This window comes from Hemitrygon akajei, chromosome 1 (assembly GCF_048418815.1).
Source record: "Hemitrygon akajei chromosome 1, sHemAka1.3, whole genome shotgun sequence".
Taxonomy (NCBI): Eukaryota; Metazoa; Chordata; class Chondrichthyes; order Myliobatiformes; family Dasyatidae; genus Hemitrygon; species Hemitrygon akajei.
In genome coordinates, this window is record NC_133124.1 from 105,431,342 (window position 1) to 105,443,339 (window position 11,998).

At 41.7% G+C, this 11,998-nt stretch overlaps 1 protein-coding gene across 5 annotated transcripts in view; it reads left to right on the forward strand.

The window, feature by feature from the left end:
* snap47 (synaptosome associated protein 47) overlaps positions 1-11,323 on the forward strand; it is a 37,158-nt gene extending 25,835 nt beyond the window's left edge. For all 5 annotated transcript variants that reach the window (XM_073048949.1, XM_073048933.1, XM_073048967.1 and 2 more), the window contains one exon: positions 7,982-11,323. In XM_073048949.1, coding sequence (XP_072905050.1) covers positions 7,982-8,128 — 147 coding nt within the window. In that variant the 3' untranslated portion in view covers positions 8,129-11,323. The remainder of the gene's footprint in view (positions 1-7,981) is intronic.
* Positions 11,324-11,998: the final 675 nt, after the last annotated feature.

The following is an 11,998-nucleotide window of genomic DNA, read 5'->3' on the forward strand; positions in this document are numbered from 1 at the left end:
AAAGTGGTGACATAAAAGTGTCTCGATAAAGATCTGTGATCCAAAAAGCACAGAGTAAAATTCAAGTGTGACTATTTGACTTGACTGCCTACTACAGTGGCATGCAAAACTTTGGGCACCCCTGGTCAAAATTTCTGTTACTGTGAATAGTTATGTGAGTAGAAGATGAACTGATCTCCAAAAGTCATAAAGTTAAAGATGAAACATTCTTTTCAACATTTTGAGCAAGATTAGTGTATTATTTTTGTTTTCTACCATTTTAGAGTGGGGGGGGGGAAAGGAAAGGAGCACCATGCAAAAGTTTGGGCACCCCAAGAGATTTGAGCTCTCGGATAACTTTTACCGAGGTCTCAGAACTTAGTTAGCTTGTTAGGGCTATGGCTTGTTCACAGTCATCATTAGAAAAGGCCAGGTGATGCAAATTTCAAAGCTTTATAAATACCCTGACTCCTCAGACCTTGACCCAACAATCAGCAGCCATAGGCTCCTCTAAGCAGTTGCCTAGCACTCTGAAAATTAAAACAAGTGATGCCCACAAAGCAGCAGAAGGCTATAAGAAGATAGCAACGTTTTTTCAGGTAGCCATTTCCTCAGTTTGTAATGTAATTAAGAAATGGCAGTTAACAGGAACGGTGGAGGTCAAGTTGAGGTCTGGAAGACCAAGAAAACTTTCCGAGAGAACTGCTCGTGGGATTGCTAGAAAGGCAAATCAAAACCCCTGTTTTACTGCAGAAGACCTTCAGGAAGATTTAGCAGACTCTGGAATGGTGGTGCACTGTTCTACTGTGCAGCGACACCTGCACAAATATGACCTTCATGGAAGAGTCATCAGAAGAAAACCTTTCCTGCGTCCTCACCACAAAACTCAGCGTCAGAAGTTTGCAAAGGAACATCTGAACAAGCCTGATGTATTTTGGAAGCAAGTCCTGTGGACTGATGAAGTTAAAATAGAACTTTTTGGCTGCAATGAGCAAAGGTATGTTTGGAGAAAAAAGGGTGCAGAATTTCGTGAAAGGAACACCTCTCCAACTGTTAAGCACGGGGGTGGATCGAGAGGATGGCTTCTACAACAGGATAATGATCCTAAACACACCTCAAAGTCCATAATGGACTATCTCAGGTGGTGCAAGCTGAAGGTTTTGCCATGGCTCTCACAGTCAGCTGACCTAAACATCATTGAAAATCTGTGGATAGACCTCAAAAGAATAGTACATGCAAGACAGCCCAAGAATCTCACAGAACTAGAAGCCTTTTGCAAGGAAGAATGGGTGAAAATCCCCCAAACAAGAATTGAAAGACTCTTAGCTGGCTACAGAAAGCATTTACAAGCTGTGGTACCAAGTACTGACCATGCAGGTGCCCAAACTTTTGCTTCGGCCCTTTTCCTTTTTTGCAATTTTGAAACGGTAAACGATGGAAATAAAACAAAATCTTGCTTAAAATATTAAAGAAATGTGTCATCTTTAATTTTATGCCTTTTGGAAATCAGGTCATCTTTTACTCGCTTAGCTATTCACAGTAACAGAAATTTTGAGCCGGGGTGCCCAAACTTTTGCATGCCACTGTATTTGTGCTCACTACTTGCTATAATTTGTTTGTTGTGCAAAGAAGCTTCCTACTAGATTATTGGGATATTCCAAGATAAATTGGATTAGTTTAAAAGATCAGGAAAGGTTATGGGGAACTGGCACAAAGAGGCAATGGCTTCTGGAATAGGTCAGCTGTGATCATATTTAATGGTAGGACAGGCTGTGGGTCTGAGTAACCTATTGCTCCTGTTCTGTTTTTGTATTTAGTTAGGTGTTGAATAGACAATGCTATGAGATGGAGAGACCTGTAAACTAACCCTAGTTATTATTTGTGTACCTATTGAATCACTTTGAATAACCAAAGTGGGGGGGGGGGGGGGGGAGAAAGGAATTTTAGATCAGTTTATAGCCTTTTCATTGTCAAAAGTGGAGAATGTCAGGTCTGGCATGATGAAGCAGCTAAATGAAATTAGCATTTATTAGTTTAAAAAAAGGAGAAATGAGTGGCATAACTGATAAGTTTTTAGAGTCTATTCATTTGTGTCCCAAGAAATCAGAAGGAGGTGGCTTTGGAGTTAATGAACACCCAGGCTAATATCTTGCAGAATTCCTTTGGTGTGGATTGGTTCTCACAGTCTGAAAGATAGTACATGTAATCACACTATTTCTCATTACAGCTTGCTAACTACGGTAGTTTCCATTCTCTCCTTTCAAGTTAATTGCCATGGGTATACATACTCAAGGTATAAATGCCATGAAAATCTGATTTTTGCAGCACATTACAAACCTAACAAACATAAATTATTCAAATAATTTCAGATTTTCATGGTTTATACCTTGAGTATGTATACCCATGACAATAAACTTGAACGGAGAGAGAATGGAATCTATACTAGTTAGCAAGCTGTCAGTAACGAGGGTAATGCTGGAATCTGTAATTGAGGACATATTAACAGAGCAGTTAAAAACAGTAATAAGATTGGGTTGAGTCAGATTTGGGAAAAGAAAATCATATTTGACAGATTTTTTTTGAGGTTGTAACCAGTAGAGTAAAATGATACCCAATGGACGTGGTGTACTTGGAATGCTGTAAAACCTCGCACGGTTATGAAATAGAATCAGAACATTCAGAGTTCCGTTAACATGCTAGTGTTGATTGAAGATTGGTTAATGGACAGAAAATGGAGAGCAGGAATACAGTTGACTGTCCACATCTGGGTAGTAAAAATTTGGATTGACAATTCATAAATCAATACCCAAAATATAAGAGATTAAAAAATAAAATCCACTCTCAAGGAATTCACTCGCTCGCAAGTGCTTGTGTGTTTGTTGGGGGTGGTCATGGGGAATAAAATGTAAATCCAGTTTCTTTTTCAACTCGTGTAGATTGCATGCACAGATGGCATGGCTTCATTTTACAGAAAATCATTTTCTAGGAATGTAACTTACCGCCACTATCACTCATCCCATACCTCTCTCCTGTAGCTTTGAGTTGCTTATAAGCTCATTTTTGGATTAGGAGGTTGTAGCTTTTTTGTAGCTATAGGCTGTGATGCTTGGTTTTAGTTGTTTACGGCGTATATCAATGCTTTGGATCCAGGGATCATGTGTAACAAATCCTGGTTTACAGATTCAAAGCTGGATCATAGGTTGGGAGTATACAGCGGCTTCAGGGGATACAGACTAAATAAATGTGTTAATAGATTAGACAGTTATCTTGGAGACCCTGGTCACAGATGAGTTTGATAACTGAACACTATTGTCAAGAAGAAAGTCAAGATGCTACACGTGGTTGTCTGATAATGTGATGACAATACACCTATTATGTAAATGGTAAATAAAAAAAGTCCTCTTGGGTGGATTCAAAAGATGAATTAAAATGCTAGTTTGTTCTTTCTCCAGCTTTAATTTTCCATCATGTTCTTTGTGTGTGCTTTATTTTTCAATTTTAGTTCTAAATTTATCAATTTATGTGAGGGGAAATTGATAAAACCAGACACTAGAGGGCTCCAAATGCATTCTTTTGGTGGACCTGCTGAGAAAACTGAACTCTTATAGAGTGCTGTAAATTTCAGCTGGATTTTAGGAATTTCTTTCCATTACTAAGTGACAAAAGCACTGTAAAGGTTGTCATGCTTTTGGAATTAGTATGTGTGCCTAGGTCTTGGTGCTGAGCTGGTCTCTTCACTCCTATAGTTAAAGGTAAATCTACAGTAGATGTTTAAAGAGACATCAAATATACGTGTATACGCCCCCTTTTCAGTTCCTCCAGTGAAAATCGCATCTCAACCACTAAGAAGAGTAAACACAAGAATACTGGAAGTCCAGAGCAACACACTCAAGGTGCTAGTGGAATTCAGCAGGTCAGTCAGCATCTATGGGAATGAATAAACAGCTGACGTTTCAGCAAGAGATGCTTCAGGATTAGAAGAGGAAGAAGAAGAAACCAGAATAAGAAGGTGGGGTAGGGGATTCAGACAAGCTGGAAGGTGATGGGTGAAGCCAGGTAAGTGGGGGAGGGGGGTGATCTAAGAAGCTGGGAAGTGGAAAAGGCAAAGGGCTGGCAAAGAAGAACCTGATGGGAGAGGAGAGTGGATCATGGGAAAAAGAGAAGGAGGAGGGCCACCATGGGGCAGGTGAGGAGAAAAGAGGGAATTGAACAGGGAAGAAGTTACTGGAAGTTGGAGTAGTAGACATTCATGTTATCAGGTTGGAGGCTACCCAGACAGAATATGAGGTGTTGCTCCTCCACCCTGAGAGTGGCCTTTTCATTTTTCATTCCTAGCCGTTTCTGGTATCTTCAAGCCTGAATGCTTGAAACTGTAGTGAGCAAGTAGTTCTGAATTGTCTTACTGTTTAATTCTTGCCAACTACAGTATCAGTCACAACACGAGGAAATCTGCAGATGCTGGAAATTCAAACAACAACACACACAAAATGCTGGTGGAACACAGCAGGCCAGGCAGCATCTATAGGGAGAAGCGCTGTCGACGTTTCGGGCCGAGACCCTTCGTCAGGACTAACTGAAAGGAAAGATAGTAAGAGTTACTGTCAAAACGTCGACAGCGCTTCTCCCTATAGATGCTGCCTGGCCTGCTGTGTTCCACCAGCATTTTGTGTGTGTTGTTGTTAGTATCAGTCACAATTGCTTTTTGAACACAAACACATGCAACTGATGCTTTTTAAAAATTCTTTGCTCAAAGCACAGTGTTACATCTATGGCCATACAAGTGCACATGACTGATGCTAGTTAGAACCTGTTCGGCAACAACCTCCTGCCCCAATTAAGCGACATAGTGTCCCAAATAGACCCATAGAACACTGCAGCACGGTACAGGCCCTTCAGCCCTCCATATTGTGCCGACCCATATAATCCTTAAAAAAAAAAAGTACTAAACCCACACTACCCCATAACCCTCCATTTTTCTTTCATCCATGTGCCTGTCCAAGAGGCTGTTAAATACCCCTAATGTTTTAGCCTCCACCACCATCCCTGGCAAGTCATTCCAGGCACTCACAAAAAAAAAACAACTTACCCCTGATGTCTCCCCTAAACTTCCCTCCCTTAATTTTGTACATATGCCCTCTGGTGTTTGCTATTGGTGCCCTGGGAAACACGTACTGACTATCCACCCTATTTATGCCTCTCATAATCTTGTAAACCTCTATCAAGTCCCCTCTCATTCTTCTACGCTCTAAAGAGAAAAGTCTCAGCTCTGCGAACCTTGCTTCATATGACTTGTTCTCCAAACCAGGCAACATCTTGGTAAATCTCCTCTGCACTCTCCATAGCTTCGACATCCTTCCTATAATGAGGTGACCAGAATTGAACACAATACTCTTTAAGTGAGGTCTCACTAGCAATTTGTAGAGTTGCAACATGACCTCTCTACTCCTGAACTCAATCCCCCTGTTAATGAAGCCTAGCATCCCATAGGCCTTCTTAGCTACCCTATCAACATGTGCAGCGACCTTGAGGGATGTATGGATTTGAACCCCAAGGTCCCTTTGTTCATCTGTACTCTTAAGTAACCGATCATTAATCCTGTACTCAATCCTCTGGTTTGTCCTTCCAAAATGCATCACCTCACACTTGTCCAGATTGAACTCCATCTGCCATTTTTCTGCCCAACTCTGCAGCCTGTCTATATCGTCTTGTAACCTTCAACAACCTACAGCTCCATCCACAACTCCTCCAATCTTCGTGTCATCCGCAAACTTACTCACCCATCCTTCTGCCTCTACATCCAGGTTTTTTATAAAAATCACAAATAGCAGGGGTCCCAGGACAGATCCCTGCGGCATTCCACTAGTCACCGACCTCCAGGCAGAATACTTTCCTTCCACAACTACTCTCTGCTTTCTTCCTTTAAGCCAATTTTTTATCCAAACAGCCAAGGTTCCACTTATCCCATGCCTCATGATTTTCTGGATGAGTCTCTCATGAGGGACCTTGTCAAATGCTTTGCTAAAGTCCAGGCGATTCTGTGGATACAGGAAAGAAACTCGGATGGTAGTTTGCCTTCCAGGTGCCAGGGTCCGGGATGTTTCTGATCACGTCCAAGATATCCTGCAGTGGGAGGGAGAACAGCCAGAGGTCGTGGTACATATTGGTACCAATGACATAGGTAGGAAAAGGGAAGAGGTCCTGAAAGAAGACTACAGGGAGTTAGGAAGGCAGTTGAAAAGTAGGACCTCAAGGTAGTAATCTCGGGATTACTGCCTGTGCCACGCGACAGTGAGAATAGGAATAGAATGAGGTGGAGGATAAATGCGTGGTTGAGGGTTTGGAGCAGGGGGCAGGGATTCAGATTTCTGGATCATTGGGACCTCTTTTGGGGCGGGTGTGGCCTGTACAAAAAGGATGGGCTGCACTTGAATCTCAGGGGGACCAATATCCTGGCGGGCAGGTTTGATAGAGCTGTTGGGGAGTGTTTAAACTAGTTTGGCAGGGGGGTGGGAATCAGAAAGTGAGTGCAGGGATTAAGGTAGAAGGACAAGGGCATGATGCTAAGAGTTCTGAGTTGATGAGGAAGGACAGGCAGGGGACCTCCTCAACCTCCTCCGCTTCCAGGCACATGTTGCCCTCTTTATCCTTTAGCGGTCCCACCTTCATTCTCGTCATCCTCCTATTCTTCACATACGCATAGAACGCCTTGGGGTTCTCCTTAATCCTACATGCCAAGGCCTTCTCATGCCCCCTTCGAGCTCTCCTAAGTCCTTTCTTTAGCTCCTTCCTGGCTACCCTATAGAGTTCCCTATTACTACTGCCTTCCTCTTCCTTTCACTACCCTTCTGAGCCACAGGGCCAGACTCTGTGCCAGAGGCATGGCCACTGTCGCTTCTCCCAGGTAGGCTGCTCTTCCCCCCCCCCCCCCCCCAAACGGTACTCAAACAGGAGTACTTATTGTCAAGGGCTACAGCCACAGGGATATACTCTAGTACCTGATTCTTTCCCTTTTCTCTCCTGACTGTGACCCATTTCTCTGTCCCCTGTGGCCCCAGAGTGACCACCTGTCTGTAACTCCTCTCTATCACCTCTTCACTCTCCCTGACCAGATGAAGGTCATCGAACTGCAGCTCCAGTTCCCTAACACGGTCTCTTAGGAGTTGCATCTCAATGCACCGGGTGCAGATGTGGCCATCCAGGATGCCGGGAGACTCCAGGACCTCCCACATCTGACACCGACCACAAAAAACTGGTCTCTCACACGTACTACCTCCTTTTGCAATCAACAACTGCCTCACCTTGTCCCGTTACCGCCGAAGCTCGTGGACCCAAAGCCCTTTCACTCTGCTGCCTCTCACTCCTCTACCCGTTCCCAATGCTGCCCGCTGGTTATGGCTGCCTTCTTTTTAAACTGTTCGCGCTCAACTGGCTGACGTCATGTGCCTGCGCAGTCTGGCCTCTCCCTTGCCCCGAGAACTCAAAATGTCTTCCAGCTGGAAATCCTTAGGTGCTCTCCCGCTGCCGCTTTGTTCAGAATAAATGACGGGAATCTTGGAAATTTGATGGTTTTTTTTCCTTTAAGCGGTGTCTCAAATAAGCAGCAGCCCCGATTAACCAATGGCCCAATTAACCAGAATCACTGTAGCTTCTTTATCCAAGTCCCATCTTTAATACATTTCAGAATTTGACTTCCATAAGGCCTATGTTCAGGCTTGCACCCATTATTCTCCTGAAAATTTTCTTGGCTTCAAGATGTAAAGGTCCTATATTCTGGAATTACCTTCTCTATCTTTCTATCTACTTTTCCTTCTCTGCTCTCATCATCCAATCTCATTTGTGCGTTTAATTTCTTTTCTCCTTCAGCCATGACTCACAAAGTCCCTTGAAATGTAGTACACCAACGTAAGGATTTGGCTGTAGCATGTAACGAGGTCGATCAATACCATTGTGATACTGTACGCATGTGTCAATGCACGTAATGAATGACTTGTTTTTATTTCAGATTCTACGGAAGCTGAAGAGTATCGCATTGGACACAGAGGCTGAGCTGGAACGCCAGAATGAAGTGCTGGATGTCATAGGTTCTTCAACAGACCAAGCAACATCCCGGATAAACACCAGTCACAGACGAATACGGAAACTTTTGTAGGAGTTGAGTGACCAACTGGTATTGTGACCCTCTCCATCAGAATTTCAACATATGGAAAGAATGCTTCAGGATGGCAATCAGTGGTGTGCTGAGTACCAACTATGTTCACCCAGTTCCTAAGATCATGTTCCAACTGTAACTGGCACAGGACTGTTAACAAATCCATGTAAACTGTTGCCACAGTCTGTGGCCTCTGTGATGTTCTGTTGTCTTGCCTTCAAGAGGTCTCACCACTGACACATCAATATCCAAAGAGATGCCAGAAAAATGCTCATTAGTTTAATAGTCACTTTATAAGACTAGCTAAAATGATGTGAAAGCTTTCAATATATTTACAAATGCAGATACTGTCTGTCACTTGCAAAATGTAGTTTGTTTAGAATCATGGGTGTAAGTATCTTTTTAAGACAGATTTTTTCCCCCCTAAAAATAGATAGAAGTGTTCCTTGAGATAGTTTACCTGTCTGCATGCAAGTTTACAGTTGACACTCCATGGGTGTGGGCATGTCCTGCAGTTAAATGCTCAAAGTGTACTGTCATGGTGTTGCTTTCTTCTTGGGTTTTAGCTGGTCTACCTCGCCCTCCATGCTTCAGAAGAATGTACCAATAATTGCACTAGGCTGTGCCATGCTTGACTGATTCATCAGGGCAGTAACAAATCAGTGATCAGGAGCGTGGACATTTATCATTTAGTGGAGAAAAGATGGAAGATTTGAACATAATTAGGTGTATTTGAGAGGGAAAAATGGTAACCAGCTTTGAGATGTAGAAGTATTGGGAAAGGACCTTAAATATATTGTTAGGTCAGTTTTGAGAGCCATATTTTTTGCAAGATTTAACAGCTCGCACATTGGTTGGATTCCATCTTGGCTACACTGGTGGATGTAATTAGTCCCTGTCTAGCTTGCCATTCTCCACAAACAAAAAAACAAATCAATCTGTTATCTAACCAGACCTGTAAGCTTGATGAAGTCTCAATAGCTAACTGAAAATGTAATACAAAAGTTAACATAATGTCAGTGGGATTTTGATAAATGGACAGTGTCTGATGACATGCACTCTATGAACTTGTGTTTTGCTTGTTCTGGGGGGGGGGGTGAGAATAAAGTACAATTACTGATTGTACAATGTTGACAGAGCACTGATTACAATTCTGCAGTGTCATTGGTAACTACTAGTGAAGCAACTTATAAAGAATTAAGTATATTGACCAATGCATTGAAAAAGAATTAAGACTCCTTCAAGTACCTAGTGTTTTGGTGCCAATATGCTAAATAAACATTGTAGTATTAGTATTCTTATGACTAGTGTCAAAGCTGTATCAACCTTTGATTCTAGCAATTTCTCAAAATTAGCTTGAATGTTTTTATGGTGATTAACTGGAATTTTGGCCAGTTACTGAGCTTTTTCTTTATGCGAGTTGGTAATCCTTTAGCATTCCTATTTCTACAGCTTGTTAGCTGCAAATGTATTTAAGAGGATGATGCATGAATTTAGGGAGTTTTTACTTGATTGGAATCCATACAAGATTTAGCAAAGCAAGCATAATGCCCATATTCCAGTATAAAGCAATGTTAGTTACTATATTCTCCCTTTGATAATAATTAACCTCAGTAGAACTTTTTGTACGTAGTCAGCACTAAAAATGCATGCAGCTTTGCTTCAAGGACAGGAAAAAAAACAATAGACTGGTGAAACATTCGGTTCTTGATAAAATCACGAATATATTTTGCACTTTAGTTAGTATAAACTAGCCACTTTGGAGACTAAAAGTCATATACATTGGCATGCAATATTTTATAGAAACTCTGGAATAATTTTAATCTTTCATAACCACTGACTGCATTGTTGATATAAATTATAATGCACAATAAAAAAGTGAGAAAATTGTGCAACATTCATATTCCCCAACAATGGAATATGTGTTGGGCTACGTTTGCTGTAATTTTGGTAGGGGAGTTGACTGAAGTGACCCCCACTTCCATTTCTTGGATACTTCCAAATCGAGCAGAGGAATGAAGCACTTTAAATAATTGATATTTGATATGATTGTTTACCTATTTGCTGCGTACCCATATACAGCATCGTGCCAAGCCTGTTCTTAAATGCTAATGACCAGACTGTTAAGTGCAGGAGGAGGATCAATTGTTTCTGCTGACCCCACCCTACTCACAAGCTGTAGGAGGGGAAACAAGTGAGGAGAGGAGTTGGGGATGAAACTAGAGGTGATTTTGAACTAGGTGCACTTCAATAGATAGGACAAACAGTAGACAGTGGAGATTTAAGGTTTGCGGAAAATGATGCAAAGGGATAAGTGGAAGAACTTTTTCAAGTGATAATGACCTGAACACTTACTGTAAGAATTTGGATTTACACTTATGGGAAATAAACTTGCCTGAGCTGCCTGTGTTTCTGATCTAACAGCCCTTAGTTATAAGTATCCAGTTCTTGATCCTTTGTTATTTCGCCATAAGCTCCCATGCTTCATCACTCGCTATCTGGTTACACCTCCTGTCCAGAGACCTAGTTATCTGGCTTGGACTCTCAAGTCTGTAGGCCCTGTGATAACTGGCTATGGCTGTTCAGTCCATAATCCTATGCTTTCCAGCTATGTTGTTGTATGTCGTCTTGCAATCTGAGGCAGTACTATAAATCGAGTCAAGTCTAACTTGAGTGGATATTGGATTTTGTTAATTACAAAAACAAATTAGTCTTTCAGTTAGCTTCAAAAAGATTGATTTTATGCATTTTCCTTTTCAGTGTTTTAATTTCTAATTCTTCTGACCCAGCTATGTAGCTCACAAAATAAAAATTTGGATATCCCTGACTTGTACTCCATGCTTATGAAAAGAGCCCCACCAGACTGATGGAGGATGTAGAATTCTTGCCAGATGGGGTCATTCTGCAAATTATAGCACTGATTTTAAAATGGAATTATACATGTCCTTTGTTCGTGTGGTCTTTAAGATCAACAGTTGATTACAGTGATGGAGTAGAGTTTCAAGCACTTTCAGGGTAATTGTCTACAGACTCCTTAGTGAAAGGGTTTGTAAAGGAAAACAGGAATTATTAAATCTGTGCTATATTTCTGATTTACTGTACGAAAGTCTACAATTTCTCAATGTCATGTTTACATTGTATATCAATTACTGAAATATATCTGCAAACCACATTACAGAGGCTGCTTTGAAAGTTTTTGAATGTGTTTATTACAGCTCCCTTGCCCATGTGTTTACAGTTTTTCTCTGTTATGTTCTGGGTTCCATAGCAACAGGGTACAGCTGGAGGTGACTGACTGCATCTCTGACTCGAGAACACAGAAATAGTTCAAAGATTTATTAGTTAGTCCCAAAGGTGGCTTCAGCCCTCCCATTGCGAGCTGCAAACATTCTCTCTCAAACTTGGTCCCATAGGTGTCGATTGTTTCTCTCACAGAATGTAAGCTCAATTCCCCCCCCCCCCATTGTCCTATTTATAAGATTGGCGTATATTGCCCATGCCTTGCTGTTTTTGGATGTTGCTGGGTCATTGCTGTGAAGCACAGTAACAGTTTCATACAACTGTTGGCAATCTCGTCTGCCCCCCCCCCCCCCCCCAAAATATGAGGGTGACCTTTGTCAGTGTTGGATTCAATTTGTGCATAGGCCATGTGAGTATGGCCAGCAGGTTTCACTTATGTCCTCGCTGTGAAGGAATTTGTTAAGTTTTTTTTCCTCCATGTGCTGTTTTGAAACTGAATATGAATTTTCAAAACAAAATGACAGTATGTGAACTTGAGAGCTTAAAATATTCAGAGCTACACAAACCCTCCTGTTCCTTTGTTCCCTTAATATTGATTCATGAGTACAAGGACTGGATAACCAGTCCCGT